We start from the raw sequence: 21031 nt of genomic DNA on the forward strand, positions 1-21031 counted from the left end.
AAAAAATTAATATTTTTTACATTCCGAGGAAATTAATTATATTTTTTACGCGATCGATCGATGCGTTTTTGGACATAAATCCATCGATCGATCTGTTTACAAAAAAACGTTTAGAATATTCCGAGGAACCGGTTCCTCGGAATATACCGAGGAATATGTCCGTCGGTATATTCCTATCGATCGATGTATATATGTCCAAAAATGCATCGATCGATGAACGTCCGAGGAAATATCCCGACGAAGTTCTCCCTCGGTATATTCCGAGGACATTTCCGACAAACTAGTGATCCTCGGAATTTCCTCGGAAGTTTGTTTCCTCGGAATTCCGTCGGAAAATTCTGAGGGATTTCTGAGGAAAGAAGAAATTTCGAGGAATTATTTCCGACGACTTGTTTCGTCGGTATGTCGTCGGAATAACGATATTCCGACGATTTTTTCCCTTAGAATCCTTGCTGTTTTCTTGTAGTGCAAGATGATAACAACATCAACAAACATTAAAAAAAAAAAAACCAATTAAGTCATCGTACGTAGTTACTCAATATGAAGTCAATGTCTCTGCAAACTGATTTAACTTATCGATGAACACTATTAACAACATTGTATAAACAGGCTATCTAAACCGAAATTGGATTGAGTTATGGTTTAGTTCTTGTCCGGTTTAGAGATTCTATCCAAAAAGGTTTATTCTTCCACGCAAATCTAAATCCAAATTCTAGGGGATATTACGCCATAGAAGACAAAACCCTATACCTCTGTGTAAGCATCAATGGCCGCACCGAAACGTTCTTTCTTAAAACAACTGTTTCCGTCTTCCTTTAACCGCTCCGCTTGCTTTGCCGAGGCCGCGCCTGTCACCATCTATGTCAGTCCGATAGAAAACGAATTTGTTTTGTTACTTGAGTAGCAAGCGAGAGAGATAAGAGAGATAAAGAGAGGTTGTTATGATCAAAATGAACTTTCTCAAGTGTCGGTTACAATGTATAACTCTTTATATAGAGTTTAGTTAACCGAATGAGCTAACCAAAACAATACATTAAACCATATTAAACCCAGAGCCGGCTCAATCGTGTCACGGACCCTAGGGCAAAAAAAAAAATTTAATTTCTAAACTATTATTTTTATTTTTTAAAACAAATTGATAGATATATGTTTTTTCAAAATACCAGAAGTATTTTTAAAAATAAATCTATGGAAATAAAAAATACTTTCATATAAAAAAAAATGGACCCTTTTTTTTATTTTTAATATAAAAATACATATATTTTAATAAAAAATTGGACCCTTATATATTAAGAAATATGGGGACAACGGATTGGGCCCGGGGCGGTCGCACCGCTAGCCCCCTATCTAAGCCGGCCCTGATTAAACCATTACTCTAATATGTTTCGATATTCCTTCGGCGGCGCGTGGGTCGAGTCTCTCCGGGTGTTTAAGAAGGCGCGAAATTTCTCGAAAGGGAAGGTGAAAAGTAAAGCAAAGGTCTTTGAATTTTTGAAATAATCGAAGAAAGTTCAGGAGTCTTTCCCGGGTCAGCCCGACAAGTCTTGGGCAAAACCCGATTGGGCCGAGCTGATTATAGCACGTAGTATGGGCCAAAATTAAGTTTGAAAATTTGATTGAGCTACTGGCCCAATTAGAATCGGCTTGACGTAATGTAGATTAATCAATGCGCCAATCCACAAAGTACAAATGTTGACCTATCTCATTATGATAGAATGTCTTTTTTAAAACCTTCATAATGATAGAATGTCTTTTTAAAAACCTTCATAAATCATAATGATAGATGTTGAAATCAGTTTGGTGTATCTTTAACGTCAGTCCTTGTAGAATCTGGAATATCTGAAACATACAATTACAAATACTTGAATTTGTTTTGTAATGATTTTATCAACACTGATCAAATATATAACGATATTGTTTAGCATATGTACTAAAACACGGACCAATATAAATAATATACATGTAAATAACGAGCTCAGTATATAATGGTGAGAATTCGGAGATTAATTAACCACTCATGCAAATGTGTTGGGACAATGATTATTGACAAATGACGTCCATAAATATGAATTTAAGGACTAAAATGTGTGCAATTTCTTCAAACCCTTTTCCAACTAATCTTTCTTCCCGTTTCTTAGGATGCTTCCTTTTTCTTACCTCTTTTACTTTTTTCTCGTCTGCATGGGATTCGTAATACTTTTGGTATAATTAGGTATTGACTGACTTTTTTTTATATTAACTGATGATCTTCTATGATTATTTCCATTCTTTTATCTTGAATAATGCTTTAACGTACATAAAAAGTTGAGGAAATTATATTTTATATAAGTGAAATGCAAACACAAATAAAATGAAAATGTTTATACTCTAGAATTTTGTTATGTCTGATATAAACTAGACTGTCTGTCAATTAACAACAAAACAGAAACAAATGCAAAAGAAAAAATGATACACACAAAAAATTCTTACTTCCCCCATATTTCTGCCCAAAACTTGGATACACAAAAAAAAATTCGTATCATATGAATAAAAATACTGTTATCTATCATATGTTTCTTGGTGAAGGAAGGTGATGCTCCGGCCAGTCAAAACCCATGTTCGGGAACGCGCTAGGCGCTAGTCGGGCGGTCGGATTGGGCCTAGCGCCTAAAGAGAAAATCGGGGATTAATCGAAAATTATGCGGGGCGGAATTTTTAGATTGTTTACTATGTTATAAAACATGTTAATCTTTAATTGTGTATAACATTAATACATTTTCATGTTTAAGATTGTATATAACACACAAATAGAATATATAAACTTAATATAGTGTAATTTTCATCAAAATTATGAATATAAATGATATTTACAAATTTTAGATCAAATAAATAAATAAAAATATTATTAAAAATAAAATAAAAAAATAATTAAAAAAATAGATTAGGCGGCCGCCTAAGCGGTTAGACGGTCACTTAGGTGATCTAGGCGGAAAAAATCGAATATCCGATTTTTTAAACCGATTTGGCATAAATCGAAGCATAAGAGTGACGCGTAGCGCCCAGACTTAGGTGGCCGATTTTTAGAACATGGTCAAAACATCTGGAGCGTTAAACTAAATGAATCGATAGAGATTACAATATTTATCTAATATAAAACACATCGGTATTTAAGCAAAAATATAAAGTTATGTCGCCCAATGAAAGATACAATAAATATAAAGAAAATACTATAAAATAGCAGGACAATACTATATTTTCCAATAAAACCATGTGGACTAGAAGACACATTGGGGTTCTGTATAAACGTCACGTATGCAATAATGCTTATGTAAGCAGACTTTCTTTTCTTGTATGTTATCTTCATCAATCGTCTACATCATCTCATGACAATTCGGAAAAAATGAGGACCATTTCCATTTTTTGTACAAGCAAAAAATACACCGACTTTTCACGTATAGATATTCAATTAAAGAAAATTCCATGAACATGATGCAAACATTTGGTGATCATCTATGGTCTATATGCCTAACTATGTTTTTATTAACTAATGATTTCTAGCCCCATAATAAATGATTCTCTAGTCGGGGTAAGCTATGGGTGCCTTGAATATATCTTTAGTCACCAATTGCGCTTGGATCTGGTTCAGATCTGAGATCTGAGATTCGCCGGAATGTACGACGCGTCGCTGCCGTCACCGCTTCTGTCTCACCGTCTCACTCCAGTCGGTCTCTTCTTCTGTGTAGCTTCAAGGTCTTTATAGAGTTTCTCCTCTCTGTTTAGAGTGAAAGGTGGCTGAGAGGCGCACCACCGAGAACCTCTCTTCCATAGTTCAAAAGACAGCAACCATGGCGTATCTATAGTGGTCGATTGGCTTCTTCTTACTGCTTTCGGCGTCGACCTAGGATTTTGAGGACAACCCTCTGTGTCGGTGCCTCTTGCTTTCGAGGAGGACCTATCAGATGCCGCATAGGTCGTCTGTTCAAGGAGTGTCACTGCTTCTTCTGTGCTTCAATTTCCTTCTTCCAAAGCTCCAGCGAATTTTTTTATGTAACTTTGTTGTCTCCACCGCATATTATGTGTCGCGTAGCCGGATGAGGAGCTGAAATGGCCGACTACGCTTGACCGTAACTTGTCCTTCACTTTCAGCGGAGTTGATACGGGCCAACATTTTTGTCGTCTGCTGCGATAGCTTGGGTTTTGTTTCGTCGGCGTCCTCCTCCAGTGGAGCTCCGGGGTGTGGGCCTGACGCTCCGTCGATGTCTGCTTGGAGCCATTTCGGTGAGTGTTCGATTAAACTTGCCTTCATGCTATTTTCTTGCTTTCTGATTAGTTATCCAGAGCAAGAAGCGCTTAGGATTGGAAGCTTAGTTTGCTGTCTTTTGTTCTTCAATGTTTATTAACTTCAAGCATCAGTGTTGGAAAGCTTGAACTTAATCACCTAGGTTCTTTTGGGTTTTTTAAAATTTTTTGCGGTCTTCGAGATCCTGATAAGCTGAGAAACAGATCTTGGTTTCAATTGTATTGTAACCGAACTTTCGTTATGTTTAATGATATTTACAATTTTGTAAAAAAAATAAAATAAATGATTCTAGAAACGAGAAGAAAAAGAGAACTGAGGGACACGGGTATTGTATATATTCAAAGTTGCCCAACAACTAGGAAAAAGCTAATAGGGAAAAAGCGAAAACAAATAAATAATAGTTAAATGAATTCTGGCTTATTTCCAATTCACATCAAATGATTTCATTGTTCAACATTATTGACATTGTCAATAAGAAAATATCAAACATTTCGTCCATACACATTGTCTTTTCAACTCGGAACTGAGCTATAAGAAATAATTACCAATAAAGAATCTATATGATTTTTATAAAATTAAATTAAATCAACTAGAATATGATACATAATTTAATAGTTTATAACATTTTTTTGAGAATCTTTCAAAAAGAGTAAGATATCTTGTTTTTCTCTCTCTTTTTTTTCTATTTTATAATAAGAGAAATTTGGAGAAAACATCAAGAAAATGTTACAAATTTCAATTTTATCTCACAGTGGAGAATATGCATACAATAAATTCATAAACGCGTTTTACATATATATATATATATATATATTGTTAATAAAATATATGGAAAGATTTTCCAGCTAATAGTTATGTATATAAACAAACAATGCATTTCAACTCATTTGACTGATGACAATAAACACAAAATCATAAGTTGACAAAAATAATATAACAAAATATCAAAGACGCCACTTGCAGTCAACTTCCCAAAAGAACACGCACTCTCCACATGCTCCTTACCCAAATTCCTCTACCGTATTAAACCATCTCAGACTTTTTTTTTCACCATCGGGGACGTGACTTTTCTCATCTTGCAGTCAACTCAACACGTGGCATCATCCTAACGGTTTTACTTGATTCCTCCACCGTAGACGCGGTGCACTGAACCAAACTCCGTCTATAAAAACAACGTTACATGTCTATCAAAAACACAACATCACATTCGCACCAGAACTCAGCCATGGCTTCTAACTCTTGTCTTCTTCTTGTCCTAGCCGTCGCTTGTTTCATCTCACCGGCGATTTCACAGACGTGCTCTACGCAGAACGTCTCCACCAGATTCGACAGTTGCATGGACCTCCCCGTACTCGATTCCTACCTCCACTACACTTACGACGCAGCCAACTCATCCCTCTCCATCGCATTCGTCGCTACTCCGCCTCGTTCCGGCGACTGGGTCGCTTGGGCTATCAACCCCACAGGGACTAGAATGCTCGGTTCTCAGGCCTTCCTCGCCTACAGTCCTCGAGCCGGCGCGCGTCCCATGGTGGACACGTACAACATCAACAGCTACAACCTCACCCCAGGAAGACTTACCTTCGACTTCTGGAACCTGCGCGCCGAATCCATGCCCGGCAACAGGATCGTAATTTACGCTTCGGTTAAGGTTCCGATGGGAGCCAACAGCGTGAACCAAGTGTGGCAGACCGGCGGGAATGTGACTAACGGTCGTCCGGGAAGGCATCCTATGAATCCGGCGAACATGGCCTCTACAGGGGTGTTGAGATTGACCGGTTCTAACGCTCCGAGCTCTGCTCCGGGCTCTGCTCCGGGCTCTGCTCCAGGCTCTGTTCCAGGGTCTGCTCAAGGGCCGACCACTCCTGGTGCCTCGACCACTCCAGGACAGGCGGGAGGTCCAGGGAACGCGGGGTCGATGTCGACCAGCGTAAATTTCGTGGTTAATTTTGGAATTTTGGTTATGTTGGCTACTATTTTCATCTTTTGAGTATGATTTCATCATCTTTACATTACTTTTTTTTTTTTTGCATAATAATGGAGACATATACTGTTTGTTTATCTTTTTAGTCTTAGAGTCATTTACTCTTTTTTGTATTCCACCTATCTCCCCTCTCACCCACATTATTTTGAGTTATTATTGGATTTGTATGGACCATTACTATATTATCATCTTGTCTGCTTACAATAACTGCGTTTGCATCCCCCTTCAGTAGTGGACTATTGCCATTAGATTCACATAGATATTTATTTTGTCCTTCACCTTTTATTTTCAAAATGGAATTATAAGTTTTACATTTTCAATATAAATATTAAATATTTTTTCAGTTTTTATCTTTATCTTTAGCTCATTAATTAACAAAATGTATTAAATATGAGTAAAATAAAAATTTAATCATTTTCTTAATTTGTATGCAAAAATGTCAAGAACACTTATAATGAAACAAAGTGTGGCAAAATTGTTTGGATTCACAAATGCTTTAAAACACTTTGGTACAAAGCAGAGAGCATAGATGATTTAAGGAATATATCAAAGCTTTTATAATGTATGTGTGGAAACGTTATACATTATTTTCATGTAGGTTTTGATATCTTATTGCATATTACAATCCAAAATATACAATTCCCCATAATCATTATGAACACTTTGGGATACAATTCCCTTTTTCACCAAGTATGGTTAGATATATTGAATAACAATGAGACTGAGTTTTTGTGCATAAAACCTTGAGGCTGCTTTTAATTGTTTGCTTTACCCCAACTTCTATGGAAAGGAATGGCATCTTTGATATCAGGAAGTCCAGTTGCAAAGAGAAGCATATGTTCCATCTTTAGGCTTATCCCTGAATGCCTCACTGTCCCATGCCTCCTTAAATCCAAGTACCACTCGTACTTCTCCTTTGTTGTCAATCCAAATTCCTTGACCCTCCCATCCAAAATCTCAAACCGTTCTTCGTTTTGGCTCCCACTGATCACAACACCAACCTGCAAAAGAGAAAGTTGAAGACTCAACTTCGAACTTCCTAACAACTTTTAGATCAAAAAGTTTGGTTTGCTTCTCTCTTCACACCTTGGGTACGACCAGATCAAACGCTGCCACAGTCTTCTTATCTTCATTCAACCTTACGTAAAACGGTTTAACCTCTTTCGGGTAGCTATGTATGATCATTACAGAGCCCTTGCAGATCTCATCAGTTAGATAACTGCAAACATTAAACAGTGAACAGTGAACAAAGACTCAGTTGCATTCCCCATAAGCAAAAAAACAGTATACCCGAGATGCTCCTCGGTTAAAGCAACGCCCCACTTAGGCTTGGCCTCGAATGTTCTAGTGGTTGCCTGTTTATAGAGAAATGAGATCATTATAACATATCAACAAACTTATTTGGGATTTTTGAAAGTGTTTTTACCTTTTGAAGAAAACTAATCGCTTCAGTATAAGAGAACCTCAAAAGAGAATTAGAAGCTATTGCTACTTGCAGTCAACTTCCCAAAAGAACACGCACTCTCCACATGCTCCCACCCCCAAATTCCTCTACCGTATTAAATCATCTCCGACATGTTTTTCACCATCGTGGACGTGACTTTTCTCATCTTACGGTCAACTCAACACGTGGCATCATCCTATGACGAGTTAACCTGATTCCTCCACCGTAGACGCGGTGCACTGAATCAAACTCCCGTCTATAAAAGCAACGTAACATGTCCATGTGTCTTCTCGAAACACAATCACTTAGCCATGGCTTCCAACTCTTCTCTTCTTCTTCTCCTCCTAGTCGTCGCTTGTTTCATCTCACCGGCGATCTCGCAGACTTGCTCTACGCAGAACATACTATCCGCCGACAGAACTCCGTTCGAGAATTGCCTGGACCTCCCCGTACTCGATTCCTATCTCCACTACACTTACAACGCAACCAACTCATCTCTCTCCGTCGCTTTCGTCGCTACTCCGTCTCGTTCCAACGGATGGGTGGCTTGGGCTATCAACCCCACAACGAGGGGGATGTTCGGTTCTCAGGCCTTCCTCGCCTACAGTCCTCGAGTCGGCGCGCGTCCCGAGGTGAACACGTACAACATCAGCAGCTACAACCTCAGCAGAGGAAGACTTTCCTTTGACTTTTGGAATCTACGCGCGGAAGCCATGGCCGGTAACAGGATCGTGATTCGCACGTCGGTTAAGGTTCCGGCGGGAGCTGAAAGCGTGAACCAAGTGTGGCAGATCGGCGGGAATGTGACTAGCGGTCGTCCGGGGGTGCATCCTGTCAATGCGGCGAACTTGGCCTCTACGGCGGTGCTGAGATTTACCGTCTCTGACGCTCCGAGCTCTGCTCCAGGCTCAGCTCCAGGCTCTGCTCCGGGCTCTGCTCCAGGCTCTGCTCAGGGGCCGACCACTCCTGAACAGGCGGGTGGTCCAGGGAACGCGGGTTCGATGACAGCTAGCGTAAATTTTGGAATTTTGGTTATGTTGGCTACTATTTTCATGTTTTGATTATGATTTATTCGTCTTTACATTACTTTTTGCACAGCCACATACTGTTTAATTTCTAGTTTTAGATTCATTTACTCTCTCTCTTTTTTCTACCTATCTCCTCTCGCCCACATTAATTCTGAGTTGTTGTTTTTGATAAAACACATTATTCTCATATTCTGAGTTGTTATTGGATTGTAAGGACCATTATTATTATCATTTTATCTGCTTAAAATAACTGCGTTTGCAGCCCCGTTCTGTTGTGGACTATTGCCCATAGATTCACATGGATATTTATTTTGTCCATCACCTTTAAAATCAAAATAGAATTTAAAAAGTTTTCGGATACACACTCAAAACCAACATTGATTTTTTGTGTGTGTTCTTCATTTCATTTGAAAAGTTACCATTTGTTTGTTTTGTTGTTGTCATCGATGAGTTAAAGAGAGAGAGAGAGAGAGTTGATGAGTTATTAGAGATCACTTGAAGAAACAAGTTGAAGAAAGCCACATCTGGTGCTTACATGATGATTTTAGGAATAAACAAATAAAGTAATAAACCGTCTAAACCAACTGTTGATTGCCCCCTTATATTTGTGTTGTTGTTTGATTGAACTGTGTTACTAGTTTCATCAAACCATTATTCGAATGTTTAAAAAAAAAAATCCTAATGAAGTACTTATCAAATTTTGTTTTACAATCATTTATGGTGTTAAATGTTAGTAAAACTGTTTGGATTCACAAAAGCTTTAAAACAATTTGGTACAAAGCAGATAGCATAGATGATTTAATTAATCTATACTGCAATTTTTGTGTGGTTCCAATGTTGGGCATTGTTTTCATGAGTTTCTCGTAGGCTTTGTTATCTTATTGCATATTTACAATCCAAAATAATACAACCACCACAATCATTATGAACACTTTGGGAAACAATACCTTTTTCTCTTTCACCAAGTATGGTTACATGTATATATTGCATAACAATAAGCCTAAGTTTGTGAATAATTCCTTGAGGCTGCTTTTAATTGTTTGCTTTACCCCAACTTCTTGGGAAAGGAACCGCGTCTTTGATATCAGGAAGCCCAGTGGCAAACAGAAGCATATGTTCCATCCTTAGGCTCATCCCCGAATGCTTCACTGTCCCATGCCTCCTTAAATCTAAGTACCACTCATACTTCTCCCTTGATATTGATCCAAGTTCCTTGATCCTCGCATCCAAAATCTCAAACCGTTCTTCGTTTTGGCTCCCACTGATCACAACACCAACCTGCAAAAAAAGAGACTAACTTTGAACTTCCTAACAACTTTTAGATCCATAATTTGGTTTTTCTTCTCTCTTCTCACCTTTGGTACGACCAGATCAAACGCTGCTACAGTCTTCTTATCCTCATTCAACCTTATATAAAACGGTTTAACCTCCTTCGGGTAGCTATGTATGATCATTACAGAGCCCTTGCAGATCTCATCAGTTAGATAACTGCAAACATTACGCAGTGAACAGTGAACAAAGACTCAGTTGCATTCACAACAAGCAAAGACAGTATATACCTACCTGAGATGCTCCTCTTTTAAAGCAACGCCCCACTTAGGCTTGGTTTCGAATGTTCTAGTGGTTGCCTTTTGAAGAAGACTAATCGCTTCAGTATAAGAGAATCTCAAAAGAGAATTGGAAGCTGTTGCTTCAAGACGTGTGGTAACGGTCTTGTCAACTCGTTTAGATATGAACTTCATATCTTCGTGACGATTTTCAAGAAGATATCTGCAGAGGAACTTGAAGAAGTCATCAGCACAGTCCATAGCATCCTATAACATCCAAAAGAAACAAAGTTACCAACCATTGAGTGGCATTTACCAAAACCAAATGTTATATCTTACATCCAATTCAGAGAAAGCTATCTCAGCTTCCACATTCCACATCTCTGCCAAATGTCTCGCGTTATCGATTTTATCAGCTGTGAATCTCGGTCCAAAGGTATAAACCTTTCCAAGCGCAGAAGCATAGCTCTCGAGATGGAACCTCCCAGACACAGTCAGATAAGTGTCACAGCCAAAGAAATCAAGCTTCTGAGGTTTTTGTTTCTTCTCAAGCTGAGCTGCAAGATCGGTCGTTTTCTTCAAGTCGTGTACAGCAGCAGCCACAGCTTCTCGGTTGCTGTCAGATCTCTTAAGGTGGTCAATGAGCCTAGTCTTCTCCTTTATTGCAGCCTTTACTGTCTCAATGCTCAATCCATCATGCTTCTTCTCCTCTCTATCAAGAGTAGTAGTGACTCTAAACATCTCGCCGAATCCAGTGGTTGTGATAACTGGTACTTGAACATACTGAAACCCATTAGATTGAAAGAACGTGTGGCTCGCTAAGGTTAACGCACTGTGGACTCGAGTCACCGATCCAACCTTCACCAACAATTAGAATACAAAATCTATATCAGCTGAGAAGAAAACAAAAACAAGCTTCTAAATATAGATTCAAACCGTAGTTGTGCGGGGCCTGAAGTGAGAGAAGTCTCTAAGCAAATGCAGAGGAAGCTGTTTCTTGGAGAGTGGATACTTCTCTGGATCAACAGTTCCTACGTGAAGAAGCTTCTCTGCCTCAAGCTCGATCACGTGTTTTGCAGAGGCAGCCAGGGGATGTCTTAGCACACCTTCTGCTACGATACATGTCCCTAGAGACATAAGCTGAGTTGCTGGAATAGTCGACATTGCAGAATCAACAACAACCTGCGAGAAATAAATATAACTTAGTTCCCATAGGCATTTCATCGAACACCTAATGTGCAACATTCATGAAATTGCGGTAATTAAAAGGTTATTGAAAACTAACAATTAAACTAAATATTTGAAATCTAGACAAGGCCTAAAAGTTAACGAATATTTGATATATATATTTTTAATATTTTACACTCATATTAGATTTTTTTAGTTTTGTTGAATCTAGCTATAAAATCATTTTAGTGAGCTATAAAAATTAGATATACAAAATAAAGAAATTAAATTAAAATAAGTTCTCATTGGCATTTCATCTAACATCTTATGTGCAAAAACATTAACCTGGAGACTGGAGACAGAGGAGCCATCACTGATCAAGAAGTATATAGTATACTCAGGTGGTGACGTGGCTTTCTGACCGGTTATCTCCGGTTTATCGAAAATTGGGTAAGTCGTCTTTCCGCCGCCGCTCAAGACATCGAAAAGCTTTCTGAAAATATTCATCTTTGACTGTATGATCTCGGTGCAGCTAATGTTGGACTTCGTCGACGGTGGCGGAGGGACTGTTACTGACGGCTGCGGCGGAGGTGGAGGTGGAGAGTCTTTCTTAACGGCTCGAGAAGACTTAACCCACCCGCCGATCACGACCCTTTTCCCGGCTAATCTTGCGCCGCCGTCGCTGCGTTCGAGGAGAGTCTTTAACTCGACTCGGTTCGAGTACTTCGACAAGGCAACGGGTTTCGGAGAGATGACGTCATCTTCATGCTCTCTCTGATGTGTTTTCCCGTGAGAATCCATAGGAAGAAGATTGATAAGGAGATTTGAGCGTGGAGAGGTTAATTGGATTTGAGAAATCGAAAGGGAAGAAGAGATTATATATAAACATGATTACTTGAAGATTAATTCGATTGTAAGAAGAGAAGAGAGGTTAGAGGAAGGTTAGATTGTTGGGAGAAGGAAAAGGATTGTTTTTTTTCTCTTGTGGAGAGACAAGAGAGGGAGAGGAGACGAGGTTTGGTCTTCTTCAAGGAAGTTTAGATTCGCGGGAACTGTAAGAAGATTGATATAATTATTAATTTAAAACCTGAACGTATTTAAATGTAATTATGAGGCCCAAATGGCCCAATAGGTGCCCATTTAGATTGCAGTTTGGCAGTTAATATGAGTGCATAAACATAGCCCAAAAGATTACACTCTCTTCTCTGTTGTCAAATGTAAGATGTTTTGGGTATACTTTTTACCTAGAAAATATCATTAAAATTATAAACTAAAAACTACTCAACTAATTATAAAATAGAACTATTAAATTTGATTGGTTACACAGTTTTTGATAAACTTAAAGTTACATAAAAAAATGAGAACATCTTATATATTAAAACATAAAAATTATTCAAAACATCTTATATTTCAGAACAGAGAGAGTATTTGCTGGTTATGTGCTGAATTAAATAATTATTATTTGTGGAATAGAAAAAAAGAAAAGATGAATCAATTGGAACGCCGACAAAAAAAAGAATGAATTGGAACAAAATTAAAATTATAAGTAGAACTGAATTTCACTCATCATATTTATTCATATATATTTAAGAAGTGGAACATAAAGGATAAATATTACAATTTTATTTTTCTTTACTCAGAAAATAGAATATATGCAATTAATTTTTTTAAAAAAATTATTGTAACTATTACTTTTTTTTGAGGAAAACATATAGAATGATGCATTCCAAACAATTTATTCCAAAAAATAAATTTATGTTGAATTCATTGATTTACACTAGTCGTACCAAGAAATATACATGATTTGAAATCTACATTTTTTTAGATATATATTCCAGTATGAATATGTTTTGATTGTGATCTTACTTGCTTATAACTATTTTGAAAATAATAATAATAAACGGCTTGTTGTGTATCGATTGTAATTAGGTACGATCTTGTCAGTAAGCAGTTGAAAGACCAGAGAAAAGAGTATGAATGGGGCCAGTTCACCTGTAAATTGTAATGATGGTCACCACGAGGCTACACGCCGAAAAAAATCTCAACTTATTAGATAATTTACCTTTTCAATAAGATATTCTCTCCAACATCCAACTAAACGTAGTCTTGAGGTCTAGAATATGCCCGGAAGCAGCATATGTCTTTAACTAATACCAAGTTGGAAATAAATATATCATAATACCCTAACTAATCTCTATAGAGTGCAGGCTTTTCATAGAGTGTGGCCAATGATCGAACAAAATGCCAACCTCTAACTAAACTCGTGGAAGATTTGGATAAGTAGGAAGGAATTGTTAAGTCATTATGTATAAATATGTGATATGAGGCAGTTCAGTTGTTGTAAGAATTTTTATTATCATTTTCCGAGGTCTAGTGTGTTATAAATTAAGCATTTGCTTGATCACTTTGAGCTAGATCCATCTTAAACTTGATTAATACTATAATATTCTGAGATGAGAATGGAATATTTTCAAAAAGTTTTACCTCCTCCTACACACCATAGGCCTTAATGATGCTTATAATCATTGCCTCGTTCAATTATTAAAAGCTCTTTTGATTTCAAGCTTTACACATCAACAGTCATCACACACTCGCTTCTCCTACTTATAGATCCACGTTCAAGAACTTGGAAATTATCTCAAAAACTGAAAGCTAAATAAAATAAGAAAGACATATAAAACAAAGAAGAGGAAGAAAAGATGATAAGAAGAAACGCAGTTCATGCCACTTCAAGTCTTCCGTCGAGATTGTGGTGGCCGCAGCAACGGAGGAAAGGAAAACGGGCCGTCGTGAGATTAGGAAACAGGAGACGAGGGTTCTTGGTGGGGCAACCGCGGACGGTGGTGCAGAGATGGAGGATGAACATCGGAAAGCCGTTGAAGATAATGAGAAATATCATTTTGGGAATTATCACAAATGGTGGTAATGTTAAGTTCTTAGATGCTTATCTTTGGTCTTTACCGATCTTACGTCCGCAGTTGTTTCCACTATGTTGACCATTTGTGTTATACCAAACTCTAATTATAAAACTGTAATATGTTTCTTGTTTTTTTCTTTCCCTTTTCCCACTTTTTTTTAATGAATCTAAGAGCATGATCAACCCATATACTCATATGGATTTCTTAATCATTATTTAACTAATTAAAAGTAAATAAGAAACTCATTAAGAAACGTTTAAAATTTTGGGCCTCCAATGGGAGTCTCTTATTTAGAAGTTCTTATTTTTTAAAAAATTAAAAATTTTTATAAATGAAATTTTTATTTATTAATTAAATTACATTTAAAACATAGAACTTAAAAAAAAAACATACAAACAAAGATTACTACGTTAAACGAGAATATAAAAAAAAAAATTGAAGCTCAGTTGTTGTCTTCATCAAGTCCAAATTTACGCCATATGTGTTCAACCAAATCCGCTTTCAGTTGCTGATGCATTTGTCTATCCCGAATTCTAGTTCGAACACCCATCATATTAAAGATATTTGTAGGGATATCTGTAGAATACGTGAGATCGACATGTGAACTTCCGGTGTCTTCTCCTTGTTGGAACTCTGAAACATCAAATAGAGTATAGCCATCTCGTTCGTCTTCTACTATCATATTGTGGAGTATGATACAAGCTCTCATAATCTTTCCAATTTTGACTTTATCCCAAAAAAGTGCCGGATTTTTAACTATGGCGAAGCGAGCTTGCAAGACTCCAAAAGCGCGCTCGACATCTTTGCGGACAGCTTCTTGACGTTGAGCAAATAAAACCGCTTTCGGTCCTTGTGGCATCGGAATAGATTGGATAAAAGTTGCCCATTTCGGATAAATACCATCGGTGAGATAATAAGCCAAATTATACTCTCTTCCACTGACATAGTAAGTGACTTGCGGAGCTTGACCATTTATTATGTCATCAAAAACAGGTGAGCGATCAAGAACATTGATATCATTTAAAGTACCTGGAGGTCCAAAAAACGCATGCCATATCCAGAGATCATACGAAGCAACCGCCTCTAAAACAATTGTTGGTTTACCCGAACCACGAGAATATTGCCCTTTCCAAGCGGTGGGACAATTCTTCCACTCCCAATGCATACAATCGATGCTTCCTATCATCCCGGGGAATCCACGATGCTCTCCAATATCAAGTAGACGTTGAAGATCAGCCGGTGTTGGTCTTCTTAGGTACTCATCGCCGAACAAATTAATTATTCCTTCCACAAAATGCTCCAAACAAGACCGAGCTGTAGTTTCACCGAGCCGGAGGTATTCGTCGACCGTATCAGCCGCACTACCGTATGCCAAGAGACGAATGGCTGCTGAACACTTTTGGAGTGGTGAGAGACTAAGCCTTCCAAGACTATCTTTCTTTTGGCGAAAGAAGTGAACTTCGTTGGAGAGTCGGTCAACAATGTGCATGAACAATGGCTTGTTCATTCTAAAACGTCGTCGGAATAGATTTTGAGGATATGTAGGAGTGTCACAGAAATAATCATTCCATAACCTTAAATCGTCTTCTTCACGATTTATTTCGATATAAACGCGTTTCTTCCTTTTTTTCCTTTCTTCTTCTTGATTAACAATGGTAAAATTCTCGAAAGTTTGATCGAAATATTGATCGAAAGTTTGATCAAAATATTCATCACAAGTATCATCATCTGATCCCTCAAAAGGGTAATGAGAACCAGATGCCATTGACTTGTATAAAACGTAAAATTTTATGTAGAAATTTTGTGTTTAAAAAAGGTGAAAAAAATAAAGAGAAGGAGATAAGATGAGAGTAGTTATAAAAAAGACTTGTGATCACAATTATATAGGATCACCAAGAGGCAGTGATCAATATTGTTTACGGGAGCTTGAGAAGTGAAGAAGACAACTAGAGAAGGGAAGAAGGGATGATGAGATAACAAAGAGAAAGTGATGACAATTATATAGAGAAGGTGACTTATAAAATTTAGTGACATACATCCTTGTAATTACTACAATCCCGTGACTACTACAATACAAAAATCAAACGTAAAAACACACTCCCGTGACTACTACAAGACAGACCCTACTACAAGTAGAAGTTGACAGGTCACACCATTTCTGATCGTTTCGAAGCTCCTTCCACGCATGTTCTAGAGTGAACTTCTTGTTGTGATTGTTGAAGAAGATCTCATGCGCTAGCTTGAGAACGTCGTTATCGTTTTGCCCGCTGGTTCTCTCTCTGCTTGCAGCTTCGAACGCGCCACAGAACTTCCCTACAAGATCATTGATCTTGTGCCAACGTTGCTTGCAGTGACCGGCCTCCCTTCTTTCACTAACTGCAATCTTTGGTGATGCTGCGAAGTACGCGGCAATTCTCTGCCAAAAAGCTCCGGATCGTTGCTCGTTCCCTACCACCGGATCTTTACTTGTGTTTAACCAAGAGGATATGAGCACTTGATCGTCTGTAGGCGTCCAGGTTCTTCTTTCTTTACGCTCTACAGGAATCTCACCAAAGTGAGGAACCTGTGATGAAGAAACACGGACACTATCTTCCCCTAAACCAAACACAACGTCTTGTTGACTATTGAGAAGGTCAACAAAATTTGATGTCTGTGTTTTATATGGATCATAATCCATACCGAGGAAAAGGCAAGAAGAAGAATGAATCGAAAGAAAGACAAAAAACTTTAGAAGAGGAAGATGTATTTAATAGATGGAAGAGAAGAGGTGACAGAAGAGAGATGGATTAAAGGAAGCCAAAATAGAGAGATAGATTAAAGGAACGCATTCATCATAACCCACAACCAATTTGAGTTGACCTTTAGCTAACTCATTAACTTTTTTTTTAAATAAACTTATCCTATCTAACCATATCAGATGCACAATCAATTAACATAGCTACTTTATTAACTCACAATCAATTTATTTCTAAACCGGCTCAGTTTCACAATCAATTCAGACCATCAACATCTAGAAGATCGAATGTAGAAGTTGTACCTGTATTGTAGTTGTAGTGCTCTCCTTTGAACAAGCTTCATGTGACTTGAACCGTCCATATAAAGAGACCTTCACATCTCTCTTGATCCGTTCATCTCACAAGAAAATACAAGAGACAAAATCAGCACATGAAAGATTCAGACGCGAGCAAGATTATCACTATAGATTCAAGCATTTCCCTCTAATCTAATCAGATCACCATCAAAAGCATAAAGGTTTACACTAGACATTGGCAGAGAACAAGCATCAAGCTTTACCGCAGATATAAAAGATAAAACATCACTCAACTCAACATCTAAACTAATCTGATCAGTATCAAAATGATCGAACTCTACCAAGGACATACCAGAGATAACATCACCCAACTAAGCACCTCATCGGAACTAATCTGATCACTATCAAAAGGCATCAAGCTTCATCTCAGACATGACACATAAAACATTTGTTAACTCAACATCTAAAAGGCCTAAAGCTTTACCGTGAGATTTGATTTCCTCGAGGAGACCTACGGGCCGGAGAGGAGAGCGAGAGAGTCACAGAGTCACGGCGTCGCCGAGGAGAATAAGAGAGAGGCGGAGTCGTCGAGGGGACAGAGAGAGACTCGGAGTTGTCGAGGAGAGAGACGGAGACGGCGATTCCACCGAGACAGACGCCGGATGATTGCCTCGAAGAGATCTCACCGATCGAATCGTCGAGGAGAAGCCATGGTCCACGAGAGATCATCGATGGAAGACGGAGTCGTCGAGGAGTCACGGGAGAAGAGAGAAACGAACCGCTTCGAGAGAGAGAAAGAAACGCGAGGTTTTGACACGCGTCCCACAAGATACGTATGCTATGTCCCTAAAACAAGGGACGTTCCTTGTTTAATTAGGTAATTTTTTTTTTAATTAAATCAAAAAATACTAAAAACGGGGGTTAAGATCCCCGGTTAATGCTGCTCTAAATAATTGGCTATATAATGAAGTTATATTTGTTTGTGTAGTGATTGCTATGAAGTGAAATCTCTTTTAGTTTACTATCTGACCAATAATTTTATTTCGACTTCTAAATATACATCTTAACACCCAAAAATCCCCAAAATGTAGCTATACCTTTGATTAATCTTCAATAAAAATGGTTTTCAATAAAATTTCTCAAAACTAAAGTTACTCTCACTTCTTTATTAGTCTTGAACATTGACACTAAAATTATAATTCTCAAGTCTATATTAAAACCGAAGCAATTCGTGATTTTCTTATTACATGCAGAAAATTAGTTACACGGAGGAAAATTGGCAGAACATTTTCCAGGTAACTGGAGAGCGAGAGTGTGGTCAACGCCAGGAATAGATGGTCCATTGGCAATAACGCATAGACAAGGCTGACCAAGCGTTTTGATGGCAGTGCAACATGGCTCGTTCGGAGACAATGTGCTAAACGGCACCACTGATAGTGTACAAGGCACGAGTTCAATCAAAGCGGACAAAAATGTTCGACCACATGGGTGTGCTGTAGCCTTTTTGACCAGGCCTGACTCGACCAAAACCATAAGAATCATTACTGTAAGAACCTCTGTTTTTCTCATTTTAATAATTTATTTGTAGTTTTGAAAAATGTTTGAAAAGGTGAGGCTCATTATATAACTTCTAAGGAGAGTGTTTGCATGAGTAACCTAATGGAGTTGAAAGTAGATGGATCATGAAACTTGGGGTTTATTGTTTGTAGGTTCAAATTTTCAATGCAACTAAAAAGATGTTAAACCTGCATATTCATATCAAAAAATTATCTAATTTTTTTAGTCAAATTTTTTTTTTTTATCTAACTATCAGTGTAACGCACAACCAGTTTATTTACATGCATAAAGAATGGGTTGTCAAATTGCATGCTTTTGATCACCATCTTAAACTAATGATCTCTCTTAATGAAACTTGAATCGTTTCTAAGGTTTGAGACTAAAATAGTAAAAATATTTAAGCACTTGTCAGTGTTTAAAAAAGAAAAATCAAGTACTTCTCTATCTTTCTTGTACAGTATAACAACATTCTTTTTGGAGCATCTCCAACCTTACTCCAAAACCCACTCCAAATTCTATTTTGCAGTAAATTTATCTTCAACCCCACTCTAAAATCCACTCCAAAATGGAATAATAGATATGATTACTCCAAATATGAAGTAAACCAACTCATTACTCTAAAATGGAGTTGAACTTTTTTATTTATAAAATGGTCCTCCATATTTAAATATTTCCGTTTTTAATAAAATATTATTATAAATAAATATATAAATATTATTTCACTTTATATATTATAAAAATTACTAATAATATTTCTTAATTATATAAATATCCATCAAGTGAACTATTTTATACAACAAAATATATATAATATAAAACATAAAAGACCATACATATAAAAAATAAAAGATAAGCACCATATAAAAGATATATAATATAAAACATAAAAGATCATACATACGAAAATAGACTATTTTGCAAATAGTATAAATAAAAGATGATATTACTAATTTTTTAATAACATAAAACATAATATATTAAAAATATTCTATTTTGGAGTAGGAAATGGAGTAATACATTGGAATAAAACTCAACTCCATTTTGGAGTCACTCTATTTTGGAGTAGAAAATGGAGTAATACATTGGAGATGCTCTAAGCAGCATCTTAGCCGAGAGTTTGATCAATACAATGGCACACATAGAAGACTGATAAGCGTTAGTTCATTTTCCATTATATTAGAGAATCTGATCGATTCAAAACCATTTTTCCTAGATCCATTGTTCTGATGTGATGTTTCTAAACGTTCCTCCGCTGATAAAATTCAAACGTATATAAGAATTTGAGTATGAGAAATTCTAGTATGAGTCTCACAAATTTTTGAGCGACTTTCATATTAATTTTTTTTTTGTGAGAGTCATGGTGAGAGATTCTTGATGCTGATGATGGCCTAAGACCATCAGCATTAGTGAACCGCTTGGAAGGGGTTCACAAAGCATTTTTTATTATTATTTTTTTTCTGTTTAATTTTTGTTTAAAAAAAAAAAAAAAAAAAATTAATAGGACCAATCGCGGACCGCCACGTGTCGTAGGGCCCGCGCTACAGTGACGATCCGGGTTCACTGGAGTGAACTCCCAAAAGACAGATTCACTAATTTTTATTATTTTAATTTTTTTTTTTCGAAAACCGCGTGAACTCCCCTTGGATACACAGTACAAGTTGCTTGAAAGCCGTCAAAATTGTTCGACCACATGGGTGTCCCACATTGACCAAACCTGACTCGACCAAAGCTGTTTTAAGTAATAGTATCTTTGTAAGAACCTGATATTCAGTCATCTCACGGATATATAGTTCTGAATCTGTGCTGTGGCATCCCCCACTTCGTTCTATTTTTCACTTTAAAATACAGTTTAAAGTAAAAATACTTTAATGGTACCTTATTTCTCATTCTATAATAAGATAAAAAATAAGTTTATTCCAAATATAGGTAACTTGTTTATTTTTAGAAAATACCCTAAGATAGCACTAAAATTTTTTTGTCACAAATATAGACTCTAATGATCAAGATGACCAAAATGTTTTATTAAAAAAGTAAATATACACGTATATTCTTAGGGTTAACTAATCCAAACCTTAG

At 37.1% G+C, this 21031-nt stretch overlaps 7 protein-coding genes and 1 pseudogene across 7 annotated transcripts; 3 read left to right on the plus strand and 5 right to left on the minus strand.

Annotated features, from left to right (window-relative positions):
* LOC106334053 overlaps window positions 1-858 on the minus strand; it is a 5738-nt pseudogene extending 4880 nt beyond the window's left edge.
* A 4597-nt stretch (window positions 859-5455) lies between these two features.
* On the plus strand, window positions 5456-6470 carry LOC106328316 (auxin-induced in root cultures protein 12-like). The gene has a single exon (XM_013766739.1). The coding sequence runs from the start codon at window positions 5460-5462 to the stop codon at window positions 6267-6269; it is 810 nt and encodes a 269-aa protein (XP_013622193.1). The 5' UTR covers window positions 5456-5459; the 3' UTR covers window positions 6270-6470.
* A 326-nt stretch (window positions 6471-6796) lies between these two features.
* Window positions 6797-7989, minus strand: LOC106330162 (asparagine--tRNA ligase, cytoplasmic 2-like). Its single transcript, XM_013768694.1, has 5 exons — window positions 7911-7989; window positions 7690-7754; window positions 7554-7618; window positions 7350-7482; window positions 6797-7264 (listed from the first exon to the last, which is right to left on the minus strand). The coding sequence occupies exons 1-5, from the start codon at window positions 7987-7989 to the stop codon at window positions 7019-7021; spliced, it is 588 nt and encodes a 195-aa protein (XP_013624148.1). The 3' UTR covers window positions 6797-7018.
* On the plus strand, window positions 7479-8922 carry LOC106329399 (auxin-induced in root cultures protein 12-like). Its single transcript, XM_013768043.1, has one exon. The coding sequence runs from the start codon at window positions 8019-8021 to the stop codon at window positions 8766-8768; it is 750 nt and encodes a 249-aa protein (XP_013623497.1). The 5' UTR covers window positions 7479-8018; the 3' UTR covers window positions 8769-8922.
* Window positions 8923-9542: 620 nt separating this feature from the next.
* Window positions 9543-12491, minus strand: LOC106329004 (asparagine--tRNA ligase, cytoplasmic 2-like). The gene is made up of 6 exons (XM_013767563.1): window positions 11795-12491; window positions 11219-11464; window positions 10622-11140; window positions 10299-10549; window positions 10091-10223; window positions 9543-10013 (listed from the first exon to the last, which is right to left on the minus strand). Exons 1-6 carry the CDS (start codon window positions 12248-12250, stop codon window positions 9768-9770), a joined length of 1851 nt encoding a protein of 616 aa, XP_013623017.1. The 5' UTR covers window positions 12251-12491; the 3' UTR covers window positions 9543-9767.
* A 1482-nt stretch (window positions 12492-13973) lies between these two features.
* LOC106333883 lies at window positions 13974-14495 on the plus strand. Its single transcript, XM_013772269.1, has one exon. It carries the CDS (start codon window positions 14149-14151, stop codon window positions 14443-14445), a length of 297 nt encoding a protein of 98 aa, XP_013627723.1. The 5' UTR covers window positions 13974-14148; the 3' UTR covers window positions 14446-14495.
* Window positions 14496-16447: 1952 nt separating this feature from the next.
* LOC106330163 (glutathione S-transferase T3-like) lies at window positions 16448-17044 on the minus strand. The gene has a single exon (XM_013768695.1). The coding sequence runs from the start codon at window positions 17042-17044 to the stop codon at window positions 16448-16450; it is 597 nt and encodes a 198-aa protein (XP_013624149.1).
* A 1500-nt stretch (window positions 17045-18544) lies between these two features.
* On the minus strand, window positions 18545-18972 carry LOC106333993 (putative lipid-transfer protein DIR1). Its single transcript, XM_013772365.1, has one exon. The coding sequence runs from the start codon at window positions 18965-18967 to the stop codon at window positions 18656-18658; it is 312 nt and encodes a 103-aa protein (XP_013627819.1). The 5' UTR covers window positions 18968-18972; the 3' UTR covers window positions 18545-18655.
* Between the last annotated feature and the right edge of the window lie 2059 nt (window positions 18973-21031).

This window comes from Brassica oleracea, chromosome C3 (genome assembly GCF_000695525.1).
Source record: "Brassica oleracea var. oleracea cultivar TO1000 chromosome C3, BOL, whole genome shotgun sequence".
Taxonomy (NCBI): Eukaryota; Viridiplantae; Streptophyta; class Magnoliopsida; order Brassicales; family Brassicaceae; genus Brassica; species Brassica oleracea.

What these genes read in the sequence shown, in the direction of transcription:
- LOC106330162 (XM_013768694.1), bottom strand. Translation starts at nt 7,989, where the DNA reads ATGGACATGTTACGTTGCTTTTATAGACGGGAGTTTGATTCAGTGCAC. An exon ending in TGGAGGAATCAGGTTAACTC is followed by an intron (nt 7,755 to 7,910) that starts GTCATAGGATGA and finishes GTTGACTGCAAG; the next exon opens with TAGCAATAGCTTCTAATTCT. An exon ending in TTAACCGAGGAGCATCTCGG is followed by an intron (nt 7,483 to 7,553) that starts GTATACTGTTTT and finishes TAATGTTTGCAG; the next exon opens with TTATCTAACTGATGAGATCT.
- LOC106329399 (XM_013768043.1), top strand. Translation starts at nt 8,019, where the DNA reads ATGGCTTCCAACTCTTCTCTTCTTCTTCTCCTCCTAGTCGTCGCTTGT.
- LOC106333883 (XM_013772269.1), top strand. Translation starts at nt 14,149, where the DNA reads ATGATAAGAAGAAACGCAGTTCATGCCACTTCAAGTCTTCCGTCGAGA.
- LOC106333993 (XM_013772365.1), bottom strand. Translation starts at nt 18,967, where the DNA reads ATGAGAAAAACAGAGGTTCTTACAGTAATGATTCTTATGGTTTTGGTC.
- LOC106329004 (XM_013767563.1), bottom strand. Translation starts at nt 12,250, where the DNA reads ATGGATTCTCACGGGAAAACACATCAGAGAGAGCATGAAGATGACGTC. An exon ending in TCAGGCCCCGCACAACTACG is followed by an intron (nt 11,141 to 11,218) that starts GTTTGAATCTAT and finishes TTGTTGGTGAAG; the next exon opens with GTTGGATCGGTGACTCGAGT. An exon ending in TTGATCTGGTCGTACCAAAG is followed by an intron (nt 10,014 to 10,090) that starts GTGAGAAGAGAG and finishes CTTTTTTTGCAG; the next exon opens with GTTGGTGTTGTGATCAGTGG.
- LOC106328316 (XM_013766739.1), top strand. Translation starts at nt 5,460, where the DNA reads ATGTCTATCAAAAACACAACATCACATTCGCACCAGAACTCAGCCATG.
- LOC106330163 (XM_013768695.1), bottom strand. Translation starts at nt 17,044, where the DNA reads ATGGATTATGATCCATATAAAACACAGACATCAAATTTTGTTGACCTT.